This window comes from Gekko japonicus, unplaced genomic scaffold (genome assembly GCF_001447785.1).
Source record: "Gekko japonicus isolate JY-2015 unplaced genomic scaffold, Gekko_japonicus_V1.1 scaffold3087, whole genome shotgun sequence".
Taxonomy (NCBI): domain Eukaryota; kingdom Metazoa; phylum Chordata; class Lepidosauria; order Squamata; family Gekkonidae; genus Gekko; species Gekko japonicus.
In genome coordinates, this window is record NW_015169270.1 from 44,249 (window position 1) to 63,537 (window position 19,289).

General features: G+C 55.9%; 1 protein-coding gene across 3 annotated transcripts in view; it reads left to right on the forward strand.

Moving 5' to 3' along the window:
- Window positions 1-769: 769 nt before the first annotated feature.
- Window positions 770-19,289, forward strand: part of MARK4 (MAP/microtubule affinity-regulating kinase 4) — a 30,666-nt gene continuing 12,146 nt past the window's right edge. The window contains exons 1-10 of one of the 3 annotated variants that reach the window (XM_015416547.1): window positions 770-818; window positions 3,078-3,143; window positions 6,153-6,223; window positions 6,524-6,580; window positions 7,008-7,244; window positions 9,143-9,262; window positions 11,625-11,724; window positions 11,978-12,087; window positions 14,489-14,648; window positions 17,125-17,339. In XM_015416547.1, coding sequence (XP_015272033.1) covers window positions 791-818; window positions 3,078-3,143; window positions 6,153-6,223; window positions 6,524-6,580; window positions 7,008-7,244; window positions 9,143-9,262; window positions 11,625-11,724; window positions 11,978-12,087; window positions 14,489-14,648; window positions 17,125-17,339 — 1,164 coding nt within the window. In that variant the 5' untranslated portion in view covers window positions 770-790. The remainder of the gene's footprint in view (window positions 819-3,077; window positions 3,144-6,152; window positions 6,224-6,523; window positions 6,581-7,007; window positions 7,245-9,142; window positions 9,263-11,624; window positions 11,725-11,977; window positions 12,088-14,488; window positions 14,649-17,124; window positions 17,340-19,289) is intronic. The other 2 variants (XM_015416545.1, XM_015416546.1) reach the window with 2 other exon arrangements.

The following is a 19,289-nucleotide window of genomic DNA, read 5'->3' on the forward strand; positions in this document are numbered from 1 at the left end:
GGGGGGGAGAACGAATGGATTGTGACGCTCCCCCCCATCCGAAATTAGTCATTTCCCCGACAGGAGGGGGGAGAGCTTGGATCCCGGTTGCCGATTTGCCCGTCTTCCTTGGGGGGGGGGAAGCGCCACCCTCCAGTTTCACCTCTTCTTCCCCCCCCCCTGTTGAAATGTGTGCTCTCCCATCCCCATCTGTCGCCAGCAGACCGAGCGACGGCTGTGCATATTGGAAGTAATAATGGTTGGGGTCTTCGGGTGGGCATGGACTGGGCAGCTGGACAGCCCCTTCCCCTTGCCAAATCCCCCCCATCAAATAACCTTCTGCAAGGAGGGGGGGCAAGGGCCTTCTCGAGGGAAAGCGTGTCAGCAAAAAGCCGTGCGCGGCTCCAGCAAGCGAGCCAAGCCACAGGCTGCAGGGGCTGGCAAGCCGCTACACCGCTTAGGCCTCAGTGTTACCCCAGAAAGCTCTTGCCATGAGGTTCGCCTTCGCCACAGGACACGTCATTTGCTGTAACGGAGTAACGCAGTGGCCCCACTCGGATATGTGGAATGTTTTAGAGCAGGGGGAAACGGCGATTCCTGTCTCGGGGCCTTTTCCACAGTTGCTCCGATTCCACCGCGTTCCTTCTCTGCATGTGCCCCCGCAGGGCCCGTCCACAGCATGCCCCGGGAGGGGGAGCAGCCCGCAGGCCCCGACCCTTAGACAGCCAACAGGGAGGAGAAGGTCTTGATTTCCCCCCTTTTTTTAAATCTCGCTTTTTTCTCTTCGCAGCTCTTCCGGGAAGTGAGAATTATGAAGGGTTTGAATCACCCCAATATCGGTAAGGAGGCCTGGAGCGGAAACCTCTGTCCCATCCCGCTGTGGGTGGCTTGTCAGCAGAGCCAGGTGGGAGCGGAAGAGACAAGAACATCTTTGCCCCAAGGGAGGGACAGTGCGCGTCCCACAGTCCCACAGCGGCACCACGAATGTCAAGAGCTTGGCACTAAAAAGTCTGCCTCTGAGCGTCTTGGCCTTCGTTCGTTCCCCGGGTTTCTACCTCTCGTGCCTGCAAAAAAAAAAAGGAAAAAAAGCGCTTGTAATAATCCAGTGTAGTGTCACAAACAGAGCATCAGATGCGGGCCACAGAGAGACCCGAGTTCCAATCCTCCCCCCTTTCCCCGGCCATGACAATGACACTGTCAACCTACCCTGCTTCACAAGACTGTTGTGCAGATCAAAGTGGGAGAAATCCCCATGTCGTCTGAGGAAGAAGAGGGACAGAGATATAAAAATATATTGCAAGCCACTGCATAACGGCTGCTAGAAATGCAGGGCGTATGGGGAGCAGGGTGGAGGGGCAGGCTCGGAGTTGGTCTTATAGCAGAGCTGTGTGATCTCTCTTCCCTCCCCCCCCCCCCCCCCCCCCCCCCCCCCCGGCCCCACGACTCCAGGAAGTAGCTGTGCAAAACAAGCAAGCCCGGCTTAATTGGCACGATTTATTCTGGTCACAATCTGGCTTTTTTGTTTGCACTGAGCACATTCAGGCTGGCCGAGGAGGCCCTGTGAATGCGGCCGAATTCCTGCTGGTGGGAGGCTGCCTTCTCAAAGGCAGCTGCCGTTCCCTCGAGCTGGCAGGGTGTGGAAAGCCTGTGCAAAGGCCTTTTGGGGACTGAAAGAACCAAGAGGGCCCGTGCCTCAGTGGCAGAGCATCCGCTCGGCATGCGGAAGGTCCAAGGTTTGATCCCCGGCGTCTTCAGTTAAAAGGACCAGGCAGCAGGTGATGGGAAAGACCTCCACCTGAGATCCTGGAGGGCCATAAAGTGAGGCTGTGGTTCAGTGGCAGAGAGTCTGCTTGGCATGCGGAAGGTCCCAGGTTCGATCCCCGGCATCTCCAGTTAAAAGGGCCAGGCAGGAGGTGATGGGAAAGGCCTCCGCCTGAGACCTTGGAGAGCCATGAATTGGAGCTGTGGCTCAGTGGCAGAGCGTCTGCTAGGCATGCAGAAGGTCCCAGGTTCGATCCCCGCCATCTCCAGTTGCAAAGGACCAGGCAGGAGGTGATGGGAAAGACCTCTCTCTGCCTGAGACCTTGGAGAGCCGCTGCCATTCGGAGTAAACAATACTGACTTCGAAGGACTGAGGGTCAGATTCAGAATAAGGCAGCTTCATGTGTGTTCATGTTTGGGGAGGGCCTATGGCTCAGTCGGAGGGCATCTGCTTGGCTGCAGAAGGCCCCAGGTTCAGTCCCCAGCATCTCCACTTAATAAAGGACCAGGTCCTAGGTGAAGTGAAGGCCCTCCGCCTGAGACCCTGGAGAGCTGTAAAGACCGGCTGTGGCTCAGTGGAAGAGCCTCTGCTTGACATGCAGGAGGTCCCAGGTTCAGTCCCCAGCAACATCTCCAGTTGAAAACGACCAGGCAGGAGGTGATGTGAAAGACCCTTTTCTGCCTGAGACCCTGGAGAGCTGTCAAGAGGGGCTGTGGCTCAGTGGAAGAGTCTCTGCTTGGCAGGCAGAAGGTCCCGGGTTCAGTCCCCAGCATCTCCAGTTGAAAACGACCAGGCGGGAGGTGATGGGAAAGACCTCCGCTTAGACCCTGGAGAGCTGTAAAGAGGGGCCGTGGCTCAGTGGCAGAGCCTCTGCCTGGCATGCAGAAGGTCCCCGGTTCAGTCCCCAGCATCTCCAGGAGGTGACGGGAAAGACCTCTGCCTGAGACCCTGGAGAGCTGTAAAGAGGGGCCGTGGCTCAGTGGCAGAGACTCTGCTCGGCATGCAGAAGGATCCAGGTTCAGTCCCCGGCATCTCCAGTTAAAAAGGACCGGGGGGGGGATAGCAAAGACCTCTCTCTGCCTGAGACCCTGGAGAGCGGCCGCCAGTCTGGGTGGACAAGAGGGTCTGACCAGGTATAAGGCGGCAGTCTGAAACTGAATAAATTAGTACACACGCCATCCGATCTGTTTGAAATGCATTATTAATGTTTTAATTGTTTTATCTCGATAACGCTTTTATGAATGTTGTGCATCACCCAGAGCCCCGCACGAGCAGGGGTCGGGCGATTAACAAATTAAATAGATAAATAAATAAACGTGTCGTGTCCCTGTTGCAGTGAAACTCTTTGAGGTGATCGAAACAGAGAAGACCCTCTACCTGGTGATGGAGTACGCCAGTGCCGGTAAGGACGGGGAGGGTTCCTCTAGCCCCCGGCAGCCCTGGAGTGACTCCCTGCTCTCTCTGGGCACCCTCTTGGCGCTGTTCTTGCTGGCAAGGAACCCGGGGCTCCGGAGGGAAAAACCAGAGTCCTCTCAGAGCTGAGACAGACGTTGGTTTTGCTGCCAGGGCGCCGCCACGTCCGTCGCAAGCGGAGGCGTGGAGCCCCAGGAAGTGAGCTCGCCTGGCCACCCAAACAAGCGACTGCAGGCAGAGCTTCTCCCCTCTCGGTCTCGCTGCTCAGCCTCCCCGGATGGCTAAAATTATCCCCCATCTGTTCCAATTCTCCCCAGCCTCCACCCCCACGGGAGCTGCCTACCTGGCAGCTGGCTCTGGGTGGCAGAGCGCTGGGCCAGGCCGGCATTAAAAAAAAAATGGGGAAGATTGACAGATTTCCCCCCCCCTTCCCCTGTTTCTCCCTCCCATCTTAGCGCTCTGGTGCCAAAGTGGCATCTGCCCGGAACTCGTTCCTGCAAAGTCCCGAAGCGGTTCCAGATGCGTGAGCAGGAAGCCGCACAGACGAGGGTGCAGAGGCGGGTTTGCGCCCGGACTGTCTTGCGGAGAGGGACGTGCCGCCCCGAGCGATGGCCTTTGCCAGGAACTGGCCTATGCCAGGCAGTCGAACTTCCAAGCGTTGACCAACGCACACTGAATTATCCCCTTTCAGTCCAGTTTGGTGTAGAATCCAGTTGGAAAGTGCACTGAGACTGGAGGAGGAGGAAGAGGAGATTGGATTTATACCCCATGGCCCTTCACTACCCAAAGGTGTCTCAGAGCGGCTTACAAACTCCTTTCCCTTCCCCTCCCAACAACAGACACCCCTGTGAGGTCGGTGGGGCTGAGAAAGCTCTTGACAGAAATGGCTCTTTTTCAAGGACAGCTTTTATCAGAACTACGGCTTGCCCAAGGTCATCCAGCCAGGTGCAAGTGGAGGAGTGGGGAATCAAACCCGGTTCTCCCAGATTAGAGTCCGCACACTTAACCACGACACCAAACTGGCTTTTAGAGCGGCTTACAATCTCCTTTCCCTTCCCCTCCCCACAACAGACACCCTGTGAGGTGGGTGGAGCTGAGAGAGCTCTTGACAGAAACAGCTCTTTTTCAAGGACAGCTCTTTTCAGAGCTACGGCTTGCCCAAGGTCATCCAGCCAGGTGCAAGTGGAGGAGTGGGGAATCAAACCCAGTTCTCCCAGATGAGAGTCCGTGCGCTTAACCACTACACCAAAGACAAAAATGTGTGAGCCGGAGGCTAAAAAAACTGTGAGCTGGCTCACACTAACTCAGCTTGGAGGGAACACTGCTCTCACGACTGTTTTCTCAGTTCTTGTTTCTAGGGACGGGGAACAGGCAGACATTACACTTCCCCTTCCGTTAGCGTAAAATTCAGTCTGGATCCCACCTGGCGGCGAAGCGCCTACTCTGTAGGCAGGAGGTTTCAGGTTGAGTCCCCGGCGGCTCCGGTTGGGAGGTCTGGCGGCGGAGAGGGCTGTCGAGTCGCAGTGTCTTACAGCCACTCTGTAGGGTTTCCAAGGCAAGAGACATTCAGAGGTGGTTTGCCCTTGCCTGCAGGTTGGGGCGGAGGAGGTCCCCGATCCAGCCGTCACCCGCACAGCTTGCTGTGTGATCTGCCACCTGGGACTGGCAGGAAGGGAACAGTCCTTGAGGACACAGACCTGGAAGGTCTCAATAGAGGCCATCTAGTCCAGCCCCCTGCTCAATGCAGGATCAGCCGAGAGCAGTGGTGGCAAACCTACGGCACGGGTGCCAGAGGTGGCACTCAGAGCCCTCTCTGTGGGCACGCGTGCCATCGCCCCAGCCAGGCCCAGACTGTCATTAAAGTCTCGAATTCTCTGCCAAATAGTTTTAAGCAAATGAAAGCATTTGGGATTGCTTTCCTTACTTTGGTCCCGTTCACACGAGGCGATTTTGCCTGGGAGCGGGACAGTTCGGGGGCGGGTCAAACCGGCGCGATCACACCACAACATCTGTAAAGCGCCGTGATTCCGTCCCCGAACTGGCCCTTTCCCGGGAAACTGTGCCTCAAACTGAACCACCTACCTCGGTGGTTCAAGTGGACACGGCGCTTCTACCCGGGCGTTTGATCGCCGGCGCGTCCTTGCGCCGGCACAACCCCGGGCCGGAGCCAAACTGCGCATGCTCCGACATGCGCAGTTCGGCCGGCTCCCGGTTAGGGCCGTGTTTTCTCCCCGGCTTTTGATCGCGCCGGGGAGAAAAGGCAGCTCGGCCGGGGTATCCGTGGGATCCCGCCGCGCCGTGTCAACGTTGGCGCGGCTTTTAAAAGCCGCGCCTTAAGAGGCTTTTCCCTTGCCGTGTGGCAGGGGCCTTTGTTTGGATCATCTTAAGTTAATGTATGAGTTGTTTTTTCTAAAGTAGAACCTCAGTATTCAGGTTAAAATGCCGTGTTGGCACTCTGCGATAAATAAAGTGGGTTTTGGGTCACAGTTTGGGCACACGGTCTCTAAAAGGTTCGCCATCACTGGCCTAGAGCATCCCTGATGAGGGTTTGTCCCGATGCCGCTTGAAGACGGCCAGGGAGGGGGAGCTCACCCACCTCCCCAGGCAGCCCATTCCACTGCTGCATGACTCTGACTGTCAAAAAAGTTCTTCCTAAGATCCAGCCGGTCCCTTCCTGCCCTTCATTTAAACCCATTCCTGCGAGTCGTTCTCCTCTGCTGCCCACAGGAACAGCTCCCTGCCCTCCTCTGAGTGACAACCCTTCAGATACTCCAAGAGAGCCATCCTGTCCCCCCTTCAACCTCCTCCTCTTCTCCAACTCAACATTCCCAAGAAGTCCCTCAGCCCCGCGGCCCTCTTGGGCCCCCGGCCCCCCCCCCCCCGATCGTCCCCGTCGCTCTCCTCTGCACCCGGCTCCATTCCGCCGACATCCTTGTTGCAGGGAGGCCTCCAGAACGGCACACTAAACGCTTCTCACTCCTCTCTTCCCTCCTCGCAGGAGAAGTCTTTGACTACCTCGTTTCTCATGGACGCATGAAGGAGAAAGAAGCCCGGGCCAAGTTCAGACAGGTGCGGGGAAGGGCCCCACGGCTGAGGGCGAACCGGGGGGGGGGTGTGACTTCACAGCGGGCCGGCGGGGGGGGGCGTGAGGTTGGCGGGAAGAGCAGACCGTCCCTGCTCCAATCCTGCAGGCGGGGGTTGATCCCCCGCCTCAGCCTCCGGAGTGGAAGGATCGACCGCTTGGCCTCTGCGCTCTTTGCCTCGGGCGGGCCCCTCGCGGAGTTCTCTGGAGGTCCTGGCCAGGCGTGACGCTTGCGGGCCTGTCCCGAAAGGTGCATGACCCCCCCCTTCTGTCCCTCCCCCCCCTAGATTGTCTCAGCTGTACACTATTGTCATCAGAAGAACATTGTGCACAGGGACCTGAAGGTAAGAAGACCCCTGAGCGCCCGCCCCCCACCCAGCCCGAAATACCATTGCTTCCGGCTACTTTGAGAGCTGTGGAGTTGGGTGGGCTCAAGACTCCACAGCACGGCCTTGGCTCCAGACTCCACAGCACGGCCTTCCACGCCGTGCCCCTCTTGGAGCCTCAGTTCTCCCATCTGTGAAATGCAAACAACTATTTCCCAGCTCTCAAGTCACTGTGGACTCACCAGGGGCTGGAAGAGTCACCAGCACTTGGGGACGAACAGCGGCACGGTGCACAGGGCCCGTTGTCCGGGAATAACTTCCCAGCCGCCCTAGGCTTGGGGCTGGCCCCAGAGAGCAGCCCTGAAGATCTTTAGTCCTCTTTCCGTAGGGGGTGGGGTGGGTCCCTGAGCGTTCTTCCTCTCTTTCCTCCCCCCCCCGCGCACAGGCCGAAAACCTCTTGCTGGACGCCGACGCCAACATTAAGATCGCCGACTTCGGGTTCAGCAACGAGTTCACGCTGGGCTCCAAGCTGGACACGTTCTGCGGGAGCCCCCCCTACGCCGCCCCAGAGCTCTTCCAGGGCAAGAAGTACGACGGGCCCGAGGTGGACATCTGGAGTCTGGGCGTGATCCTCTACACGCTGGTCAGCGGCTCCTTGCCCTTCGATGGGCAGAACCTCAAGGTGAGGCTGGGGGGGGGGCCGGGGAAAGGGGGGGGGTGCGGGAGGCAGAAAGGCCGAGCGCAGAGCATCCAGGCTAGAAGCGGAATAAGGATTTGGGGCCCGGGGGGGGGCGGACAAAACCGTGGCTTGGTTTCTTGCAAACGCTTTCGCTGGGATCATGAGGAGGGTTCCCCCCCGCCCCCCGAACTGGTGGTGGAAAGTGCCATCAAGCTGCAGCTAACTTGTCGCTCATGGGGTTTTTCAAGGCAAGAGATGTGCATAGGTGGTCTTGCCAATGCCTGCCTCTGCGTAGCAACCCTTGACTCCCTCGGCGGTCTCCCATTCAAGTGCTAACCAGGAACGGCCCTGCTTAGCTTCTGAGATCTGGTGAGATCAGGCTACCCTGGGCCATCCAGGAAAGGGCAAACAGGTGTTCCATCATTGCCTGCCTCTGCGTAGCAACCCTGGACTCCCTCCGTGGTCTCCCATCCAAGTCCTAACCAGGGCCGACCCTGCTTAGCATCCGAGATCTGATGAGATCGGGCCATCCTGGGCCATCCAGGTCAAGGCAAAAGATGAACAGAGGTGGTTTGCCCTTGCCTGCCTCTGCATAGCAACCCTCAACTTCTCGCCATCCAAGGACTAACCAGGGCCGACCCTGCTTAGCATCCGAGATCTGATGAGATCGGGCCAGCCTGAGCCATCCAGGTATGGGAGAACAGGTGGTTTGCCATTGCCTGCCTCTGCGTAGCAACCCTGGACTCCCTCGGTGGTCTCCCATCCAAGTCCTAACCAGGGCCGACCCTGCTTAGCTTTTGAGATCTGACGCAATCGGGCCGGCCTGGGCCATCCAGGTCAAGGCAAAAGATGAACAGAGGTGGTTGGCCATTGCCTGCCTCTGCATAGCAACCCTCAACTTCCTTGGCGGTCTCCCATCCAAGGACTAACCAGGACCGACCCTGCTTAGCTTCCGAGATCTGATGAGATCGGGCTGGCCTGGGCCGTCCAAGTCAAGGCAAGAGACATTCAGAGGTGTTCCGTCATTGCCTGCCTCTGCGTAGCAACCCTGGACTCCCTCGGTGGTCTCCCATCCAAGTCCTAACCAGGGCTGACCCTGCTTAGCTTCCGAGATCACACGAGACCGGGCTAGTCTGTGCCACCCCAGGGCAGGACTTTCCCCACCCCGGACTGCTTTTTAGAAATAACATCCTGTTTCTGAGAGTCTTTGTTCCTCACATCCATGGGCCGTGGGGCCTTTCTCTGGGAATCAATGAATGAACAGGAAGCTTTGAGACGTTTGAGAGCCCTTGAATGTGGCGTCTCTCTGCCCACCTGGGACCGGCTCCTCCTGGGCTGGAGAGAGGTGCCACCGCACTCAGCGTCCCCTTTCGGTGTCTCCTTCAAAAGGGCTGGCAGGGGAGGGTGGCCAGAAGGCAGGCGGCACCCGTGGAAACGTGGCTGTGGCCAGTGTCCCCTCTCAGCTGAGTCAGTGTGAGCCAGCTCACAGCTTTTTAGCCTCCGGATCACACCTTTTTGTCTCGACTCAGGAGGGATGGGGCTCCAGAGCAGACTAATTTCTGCAGCAGCCCAATCGCTCGCTCACGGCTTTAATGCCGGCAGCTCACAAAGTAGGATTTTTGCTCACAAGACTCCACAGCTTAGAGGGAGCAGTCACGTGCCAGTGTTCCCTCTAAGCTGAGTGAGTGCGAGCCGGCTCACAGTTTTTTAGCCTCCAGCTCACGCATTTTTGTCTCCGCTCAGGAGGGATGGCTCCAGATCAAACGGATTTATGCAGCAGCCCAATCGCTCGCTCACGGCTTTAATGCCACTCGCTCACAAAGTAGAATTTTTGCTCACGAGACTCCACAGCTTAGGGGGAGCCTTGGCCGTGACCTGACGGTGCTGTGTGCCCCCTTCAGGAGCTGCGGGAGCGTGTCCTGCGTGGCAAGTACCGTGTCCCCTTCTACATGTCCACCGACTGCGAGAACATCCTGAGACGCTTCCTGGTCCTGAACCCGGCCAAGCGCTGCACCCTTGAGGTGAGGAGACCCTTGGGAGGGTGCTGGGGGGGGGAGCGTCTTTGCCTCACGAGCCCCCACCCCTGTCTCGCCTTCCCGGAGAGATCGCTCATTCCCTTTCACCGGGCATGGCCCCGGGCCCTCCTCCCCAGGGAGAGATGCCAGGCGCGGGCATTCCCAGGCGGGCGCTCCACCGCCGCCAACCCATTTCCCTTACGGGAAGCTTGCAAGGAGGGCTTTAATTAGCTAATGTCTCCGTGGGATCCGGCCCTGCCCACGGCCTCCCCTCCCTCCACGCTCCGCGTGCGCCCCCCCTCCCTCGGAGGACTGTAATTTGCCTAATCCACTCATGGATAATTATACGATGTGTCAGGGAATCTTTATGCGCCCCCATGTGGCATACGTGGATGCGCTCTTTCGGATGCGCTCTCTTGCTCTCCCCCACTGTGGCTCCACAGGCTTTTCCTGCAGAGAATTGCCGGGAAGTGGGGGGGGGGGAGTACAGCAGTGTTTTTTTTTCCCTTTTAGAGTCCTGGGGGAGGGTTTGGTTGGTGTCGTGGTGAAGTGCGCGGACTCTAATCTGGGGGAACCGGGGTTTGATTCCCCACTCCTCCACTTGCAGCTGCTGGATGACCTTGGCCAAGCCATAGCTCTGACAAGAGCTGTTCTTGAAAAGGAGCAGTTCTGAAAAGAGCTCTCTCAGCCCCGCCCACCTCACAGGGTGTCTGTTGTGGGGAGGGGAAAGGAAAAGGAGTTTGTAAGCTGCTCTGAGACTCCTTTGGGTAGTGAAGGGCGGGGTATCCTCTTCTTCTTCCTCTTCCTCTTCTTCTTCTTCCCTTTCCCTTCCCTCCATGTATGTACAGGCAGGATCGGGCTAGGAGCAAGTCCTGCGATGTAGTCAAGAGTGCCCCTGAGAACACACTGAGTGCCTTTCTCTCGCCACTGAGTTATCTTTGGAGATGAGAGGCAGTGTTCCCCAGGCTGGTTGGAGCCCTGTAGAGGGGTTGCCAACCTCCAGGTGGGGCCTGGAGATCTCCCAGGATTACTGCTGATCTCCAGGTGGCGGAGATCAGTTCTCCTGGAGAAAATGGCCGCTGGGGAAGGTGGTGTCTAGGGCCTTGTGCCGCCTCTGAGGGTCCCTCCCCAGGCTCCAACACCCGAAACCTACCAGGCATTTCTCAAGCCAGAGCTGCCCACCCTCTGGAGGCGAGTCCCCCCCCCCCCGGGACGTTCCCAACCTCTGAAATAGATCCTCTTTCGGAATGAATTAAGATTTTTTTTTAAAGACAACCTGTTTCAAAAGAAGGCTTCGCTCACTCAAAATATACAGCCTGGAAGTGTTCTATGTTAAATAAACTGCAGCGTTCAATAACGACATTGCTTCCCATGTACACCATCGGCGCAGACAGCCTGCCTGTTCTCAAGGGCACGTTGAATCGCTTTAAATGGGAATAATTGATGTGTTGTCCATCCAAATTGACTGCTGGTCCGATAGGGGCTGTGTGAGACGGGCTTTGTCCAAATGGCATGTTTTCTTTTGCTCACAGCAATATTTGTTTTCAACCCCTATGTTTTCCTGCCTGTCAGATGGCAGAAATTAAGATCTGGCTTCTAAGGTAGCAGGGCACAGTGGTCACAGCTCATCAGCCTCCACGTGTGGCCTGGAGACCTCAAAGGGTCAGAACTGATGTCCAGGCGACAGAATTCAGCCTTCTTAGAGAAAATGGCTGCTTGGTGTCGTAGTGAAGTGCGCGGACTCTAATCTGGGAGAACCGGGTTTGATTCCCCACTCCTCCTCCACTTGCAGCTGCTGGATGACCTTGGGCAAGCCATAGTTCTCTCAGTGCTGTTCTCTCAAGAGCAGTCCTCAAAAGAGCTCTCTCAGCCCCGCCAACCTCACCGGGTGTCTGTTGTGGGGAGGGGAAGGGAAAGGAGATTGTAAGCCGCTCGGAGACACCTTTGGGTAGTGAAGGGCGGGGTATAAATCCAATCTCTTCTCTTCTTCTTCTTTGGAAGGTTGATTGTGTGGTATTATGCTTCACTGATGTGTACCCCGCCTTCCCTGGCCTTCCACCCACAAAATCTCCAGTTTCTTCCCAACCCATTGAAGGAAGCATGTGACATTTTTAAATTTCCAAACAAAAAAAGAGCCAAATGGGCTCACTTGATAGGCTAACTAAATTATAAACGATGCCTTTTACGTGGCTAAACCAGTGAAATAACATTCGGCTGGACAGGAAAGGGAGCGTCACGCACATTTCGGGTCTTCCGTCCCAGCTCCCAGATTTCCATGTCTTCCCAAGACTTCCGGGCGTTTCCGGAAACTTCCTCTCTCTAGGCCCTGCCCCCTCACTGACCTCTCCGCATTTTGCCCTTTCCCCAGCAAATTATGAAGGACAAGTGGATCAATATCGGCTACGAGGGAGACGAGCTGAAGCCGTACAAAGAGCCGGAGGAGGACTTTGCAGATGCCAAGCGCATCGGTGCGTGCGTGTGTGCTCTGGTGCGCGTGAACCCCTGGCTGGGAGGAGCGGGAAACCTGGGTGCCTCTGCTGACGGGCCTGGCGCCGTATGACCCTAAAAAGGGCACGGGGGCGTCTGTGCCCCAGTCGCCTGAGTGGGGAAGGGGTTAGGGACGTGCAGTTCGTTCAGCAGCACCCAGATCCGCCTCGCCTGCCTGGTCACCTGTTTCCTTCTGTCTTCCCCTCTCCCCCCCCCCACTCCGGCCGTCTCCAGAAGTGATGGTGGGCATGGGGTACACGCGTGACGAGATCAAAGAAGCTCTGACCAACCAAAAATACAACGAGGTCACGGCCACCTACCTCCTGCTGGGCAGGAAGAACGAGGTGAGGCCCGCTGCTGGGACGCGGCCTGCGGTGTAGGCCGGGAGGGGGGGCGAGGGCGGAGAGCAGAGCGGCTGCATAAAAAAAAACCCCATGAGAAGGAGAGGAGCCCCCTCCTAAGTTCCGGCTGATCCAGGAGCAGTGTGTGGCGGGGGAGGCCTCACCGTGACCGGCCACTTCCCAGTGGAAGGCGAACGACATCGCAGAGCTAGGAAAGCGGGCAACCGTGACCAGGAGGTTTGGGGGCGCTTTCCCTGCATGGAAAAAGCTTAATGCAGGGGTCCTTTTCTGCTGCCCGCCGAGTGTTTTTTAAGGGAGTGGGGCGGGTCCAGGGAGGGCTTTTGCCCAGCAAGATGTCTGATTGGCTATCGGGGATTTGATTGGCTGTGCAGGGTTTTTTTTAATGTTGCTTTGGCAACTGCACGAGAACCTGCACTGTGTGACTGCAGTTACTATCATTGTTGTTGTTGTTATCATCATCGTCATAATCAGGGATCATCTTGTAGAAAAAGAGGTGCAGGAGCTCATTAGCATAACTCATTAGCATAACTCGTTTGCATGTGCCACACCCCCTGACCTCACCGGAAGTGTGTCAGAAGGCGACACCCACCGCTCATGCTCCACTGGACTCTTTTGGATTGCTAGCTATTGGGGGGAGGGATGTGCAGATCTGTCCTCGCGGAGGAGGGAGAGCTTGTACCTGAATAAAACTTGGTCTTAAAGGTTCCACTGGACTGTTTTGGATTGCTAGCTATGGGGGTGGGGTGAACGTGCAGATCTGTCCTCGCAGAGGAGGGAGAGCTTGTACCTGAATAAAACTTGGTCTTAAAGGTGCCACTGGACTCTTTTGAATTGCTAGCTATTGGGGGGGGGGACGTGCAGAGCTGTGCACGCAGAGGAGGAAGAGCTTGTACCTGAAGGCGGGGGCTCTGCAACTTCCATTGCTTCTTGCTCCTTGTGGCCCGACTAAGGGCTGCTGGGAACAGGGGGCGGGGCTTGCTGCATGTGCCACACCCCCTGGGCTCCTTACTGCTGGAGCTCTGCTCCTGTGCGCTCCTGCAGGAAATGACCCCTGAAATTATCAATAATAATAATAAGGCCACCATCGCCTATTACCTGTATTTGCTAGCACTTTGTAATTGTGATGGTTTTAACTGTTTTATCTGTTTTAAAATATTCTGTGTTTTACTATGTATACAGGCCTGTAAGCTGCCCTGAGCCCGCCTTGGCAGGGACGGCGGGATACAAATCAAACAAATAAAATAAATAAAGTAGTAGTAGTAGTAGTAGTAGTAGTAGTAGTAGCAGTAGCAATAATAATAATTTATTAATTGCCCTATACCAGTTTGCACTGGGCTCTGGGCGATGTGCAAGGCATGATGCCATAAAAGATACAAAAGCATTAAAATTCAATATATAGCTTAATAAAAATTACTTAATAAAAAATGAAAAACACAATTAAAAAAATGTTAAGCTGCGGCAATCGTTTGGTGGCCGGCCCCGCCTCCTGCAGCCGCCATTTTATGGCGGCTGTTCCTTTGCTGCGCCCTTGGGGATCCCTGGCTGAAGGCGCTTGGAGGTTCCAGAGTGGGGACACAAGAGAGGCTTGTTACGTTCACGCGCAGAGAAAGTGGGGAGAGAGAGCCTCTTCTCCCTCCCCATAACCACTAAAACTCAGCGGCAGCCGGAGAAGTTGATGGGCAATAGATTCCGGGCTGACGGAAGGAAGGGAATTCTTCACTCAGTTAACTTGTGGGATGCACTGTCACACTGGATGTAAGTGGTGGCCCCTGGTTGAGGGGGGGGCGTTTAGACGCAGTCTTCCCTCTAAGCTGAGTCAGTGTGAGCTAGCTCACAGGTTTTTAGCCCGCAGCTCACACCTTTTTGTCTTCGCTCAGGAAGGGTGGCTCCGGAGCAAACTGATTTATGCCGTAGCCAAATGGCTCGCTCACAACTTTATTACCCGGAGCTCACAATGTAGAATTTTTGCTCACAGGACTCCACAGCTTAGAGGGAGCATTGGTTAGACGGCTTCACGGAGACGAGGTCCATCAGGGGCTGTTAGCCACAGTGAGCAAGCAGAAATCTCCGTGTTCAGAGGCAGAATGTCTCTGTGGGGGAGATGCTTGGGGTTGAACCGGTAAAGGCTGTGGCTTCTGGGCTCTTCTCGTGGTCCTTCTAAGGCATGTGGCTGCCCCCTGGATGAAACCAAAAGCCGGACATGCTCTTCTGGTGTCCGGGGGAGATCACGGAAGAGATCCCCTTCCAAAGCGGCTTTAGACCACGCGTCCCGGTGCAGCCTCGCTGGCCAGCTCACCTGCCCCACCCGACCCCAGTGACACTCTCTTCCCCTCCTCTCCCACCCCCCGGGAACTGGGCTCCCAACAACCTCTGTGTCTCCCAGCAGGTGGAAGGGGGCGAGTCGCGGACGGGCAGCAGCCTCTCCCTGGCCCGGGTGCGGGCGCCCAGTGAGGTCTCCAACGGCACCAGCAAGGCCTCCTCGCACACCAAGAGCCAACGTAGCTCCTCCACCTACCACCGACAGCGGCGGCATAGTGACTTCTGTGAGTGACACGCCGGTCCTCCGGCCCCACCCGTGGCCCTAGCCTGGAGCGTCCTCCTTCTGCCACCACCCACACAGCCCCGGGGGTCAGCTCGGGGGTCTGCTTCTGATCTGGCGAGCAAGTCTCTAGCCCAGGGGTACCAAGCATGGCATGTGCCGACACAGTTCTAGAAAATGCGTGGAAATGGGGGGGGGGGAGGTTTTGCCCAGCAAGGCAACTGTCAGAGCTCAGTTGGGATGTCACCTGATGCTGCCACCACTCTGGATTTAGGATCCCTTGGGAAGGCCCAGAGCACCCTCCCAAGACCTTCAGACCTCCCTTTTGGCCGAATAATAGGCGTGAGGACCAGGCAGAGTACAACAAGGAAAAGGTTTATTTTATAGGAGGTCAAACAAACAAGGTGCAGGAATAATAACAGTAAGTGGGTGAAAAGAAAAGAAATCAAATGCCCTAACGTTTCTGAATATACTGTCCCTAGCTCACTATCTCAAGTGGCCTTAGACTACTCACCCTTCCCCCAGGATGAGGGTCTCTCCCCCACAGCAGCCTCTCTTCTGGCTTTGTTCCCTGGGAAGAAGAACTGCTTTTTCTCTTGCACCAGTTCTTTTATTCCCAGCCCTCTTCTTCCCTATTGGTCAAAATCGGCGCCAAAACTTCCCAAGACCTTCTGGGGTTTGTAGGCCCAGCCTCCCCTACTGCTAGCCAGGCTCACTGGGCCTAGTAGGCCTCTGGTGGCACAGCCCAGATCATGACAGCGTCTGACCGGCCACTGGAGATATGATCGGCTGTGCAGATTTAAAAAAACAACAACATTGCTTTGGCAGCAGTAGCCACCACAGCACAAGATTCTTCTAATGTTCGATTGGAGGTAAGTTGCGGCAGCCATTTTGTGGCTGGCTCCTGCTCCTGTGGCAGCCTTTTTGAGGCTGCGTCCATCGCGCAGCGTTGGAACTCCAGAGGTGCCCACAGGCTCAGGAAGGTTGGAAGGGAATCCCAGGCCCATAGCCAGGAATTTGTGGCTTGTGGGGCAGTTTTTTTGCTGGCGGGGCCGAAATTCTCAGTGCAGAAAGGAAAGCCCTTTAGCCAATAGAAAGCTGTGACCAGGAAACTGCAAGCTGTCAACCGCTTTAGACGACAGTTCTCAGCTGCTGCATGTTAATCACTTCTGCCAGCCCAAGCAACAGTTCTGAGAACGAGCCAGCAGAGAAAGCTCACACTTAGGCAGAAAAACTCTCTTAATGGAGAACAGTTTCTTGACACAGAGTTAGAAGGGATCCTAGAGGTCACCTACTCCAACCTCCTTGCTCAGTGCGGGAATTTGTCAACGACAGCACCCCACTCTGCTTAAAGGAGCACACGCCTTGAAAAAAATGTTTTGAAATGATTGAAAAAAGCATTTGCAGGAGAAATCCTTGTGGGGCTGTGTCTTTAAGAAAGGGGGCGGAGCCCCAAAAAGCCCCACCATAGCTATGGGCCTGGGGACCCCTGTTCTAGCCCCACATGGCCTTACAGAGTAATTTCTGGCACATCAGTGGCTGGAAAGAAACCAAACACTAAGCTCCTCTTGCGTTTTCAGATTCCTCTTTGCCAGGAAATTATATTGGCTTTGCCAGGGTAACCGGGCGAGTGCCTTTTCTCAAGCCTCACCCTTCAAGGAAAAGCAGCTGTGGCAGGCTCTGTGCTTGGGTTCTCTCCTGCTGTGTCCACCCACTCCGCTAACCATGGTGCAGCGCAGGAGCTGCTCTGTGGCCTGTTCAGGCCTTGAGCTTGATCTGGGATGATGCGCTGTGGCATCGTATCTGCCTCTGACTTCTCAGGCGTTGAGCCAAAGACAGTTCTCTTGAATGTCATTTAGCAGCTGGAAGGATCTGGAAGGTCCATACCATGAGCAGGGCTGACCCACAAAGTTCTTTCCCCTTCAGTGGCTAGGAAAATTTATTTACTCATTTGTCAATGTTGTCTGTAGTCCACCTTTCTTGCTTGGGCTCAAGGCGGATTACACAGAGTGAGTCCAGGCAACTGATGGGTGGGGCATTCAATAAACAGCGCAGTACGATTAGGGTTATAGAAGCAGCCAGAATTCTAAAAACATAATTGAAGCAGAGCAGAAGTATGAACATGGCACATTAAATGACGTGACATTCCCTAGTGAGATCCTGGTTTCAGCAGTCTATACACAACAGTACAGACCTATTAACATCTTCCCCCACAGGTCCTGTCCCCAAATCATAGAGTCATAGAGTTGGAAGGGACCTCCACGGTCACCTAGTCCAACCCCCTGCACAATGGAGGGAATTCACAAACAACTTCTCCCCGCACCCGCAGTGACCCCTGCCCCACGCCCAGAAGATGACAAAAAGCCTCCAGTATCTCCATGCCCACAGACTCAAAAAGGCCAGGGACCCCTCGGCGTAGAAACTGAGCTCACACCGCCGGTCTCTCTCTCTCTCCCCCCCCACCCCGTTTCCCCCGGCAGGCGGTCCCTCCTCCGTTCCCGTTCACCCCAAGCGGAGCCCCACCAGCACCGGGGACGGCGAGCTGAAGGAGGAGCGGATGCCCTCGCGCAAGGCCAGCTGCAGCGTCGTGAGCAGCGGACGCGGCATCCCACCCTCCAGCCCCATGGTGAGCAGCGCAAACAATCCCAACAAGTCCGAGATCCCCGACCGGCGCAAGGATAGCGCCGTGAACACGGTGAGTTGGTGCATCTCCAGCTCTGGGGTCCCCTCGGCCTTGGGCGTCCCCCCTCCGACTCCGAGCCCCGGGACGGACCCTCACGGCCTCTGCAAGCCCAGTCGGCTCTGCTGCGACTTGGCCGTGCCGACCAGTTCTTCGAGACGCGCCCTCTTCTAGCCTGCCCTGCAGCTGGACTGCTTGGGGAAAGGGTCCATTTCCCCAAAGGCCGTAGCGGGACCTTTTCTCCCACTGAACCCAATTACAGAATAATGGGGTCAAGGTTTGATTCCCCTGTCCTTCACATGCAGCGGCTGGTGTGACTTTGGGTCACTCACACGTTGTCTCAGAGCTGTTCTCTCGAGAGCAGTTCTCGGGAGAGCTCTCTCAGCCCCACCTGCCTCACAGGCAATGCTACCTCTAAGCTGTGGAGTCTCGTGAGCAAAAATCCTACTTTGTGAGCTACTACTGGCATTAAAGTGGTGAGCCAGCGATTTGGCTACTGCAGAAATTAGTTTGCTCTGGAGCCATCCTTCCTGAGCTAAGGCAAAAATAGGCGAGCGGGAGGCTAAAAAACTGTGAGCTCACTCACACTAACTCAGCTTGGAGGGAGCATTGATCACAGGGTGTCTGTTGTGGGGAGGGGAAGGCAAAGGAGATTGTGAGCCGCTCTGAGACTCCTTTGAGTAGTGAAGGGCGGGGTATAAATCCAATCTCCTCCTCTTCCTCTTCCCCTCCTCCTCCTCTTCTTCTTCTTCTTTCCCTCCTCTTCCTCCTTCTCCTCCTTCTTCCTCTTCTTCTTCCTCTTCCCCTCCTCCTCCTCTTCTTTTTCTTCTTCTTTCCCTTCTCTTCCTCCTCCTCGTTCTTCCGCCTCTTCCCCTCCTCCTCCTCTTCTTTTTTCTTCTTCCTTTTCCCCTCCTCCTCTTCTTCTTTTTCTTCTTCTTCCCCTCCTCCTCCTCTTCCTCTTCCTCTTCCCCTCCTCCTCCTCTTTTTCATTTTCTTCTTCTTCTTTCCCTCCTCTTCCTCCTCCTCGTTCTTCCCCTTCTTCCCCTCTTCCTCCTCTTCTTTTTCCTCTTCCCCCTCCTCCTCTTCTTCTTTTTCTTCTTCTTTCCCTCCTCCTCTTCCTCCTCTTCCTCCTCCTCGTTCTTCCTCCTCTTCCCCTCCTCCTCCTCCTCCTCTTCTTCTTTCTCTTCCTCTTCTTCCCCACTCTGAGACTCTGAGTGAAGGGGCAGGGTATAAATCCCCCTCTTCCTCCTCTTCTTTTTCCCTCTTCCCTTCCTCCTCTTCTTCTTTTTCTTCTTCTTCTTCCCTCCTCCTCCTCCTCCTCCTCTTCTTCTTCCTCTTCCCCTCTTCCTCCTCTTCTTCTTCTTTTTCTTCTTCTTTTTCCCTCCTCCTCCTCCTCCTCCTCTTCCTCCTCCTCTTCCTCCTCCTCCTCCTCCTCTTCTTCTTCCTCTTCCCCTCTTCCTCCTCTTCTTCTTCTTTTTCTTCTTCTTCTTCCCTCCTCCTCCTCCTCCTCCTCTTCCTCCTCCTCTTCCTCCTCCTCCTCCTCCTCTTCTTCTTCCTCTTCCCCTCTTCCTCCTCTTCTTCTTCTTTTTCTTCTTCTTCTTCCCCTCCTCCTCCTCCTCATTCTTCTCTGCAGCAGCTCCATCTGTGTGCTTTCCTTTCTGGCTGTGTCAGGGAGCGGCGGGGCCCTTGGGCCCTTGCCTAGACCAGCCAGGAGTGGTGCCTGTTCGTGGGCAGCAGACAGCTTTGAATGAGATGCCCACCTCTCCCTGGCTATTCCAGGGTGTACTGGCACTGGGCAAAGATTTTGCCTCTCCCCACACCCCATCCAGTTGGCTGCCCTCGAAGGTTTGTTTATCTTCCCGGTTCCTTTGCTGAAACTCAAACTCTGCCACCCAAAATGGAGCCATGACACGCGCGTTCATGCTCTCTCGTTTCCCTTCCTGGCCGCCCAATCTCCTCCTCCTC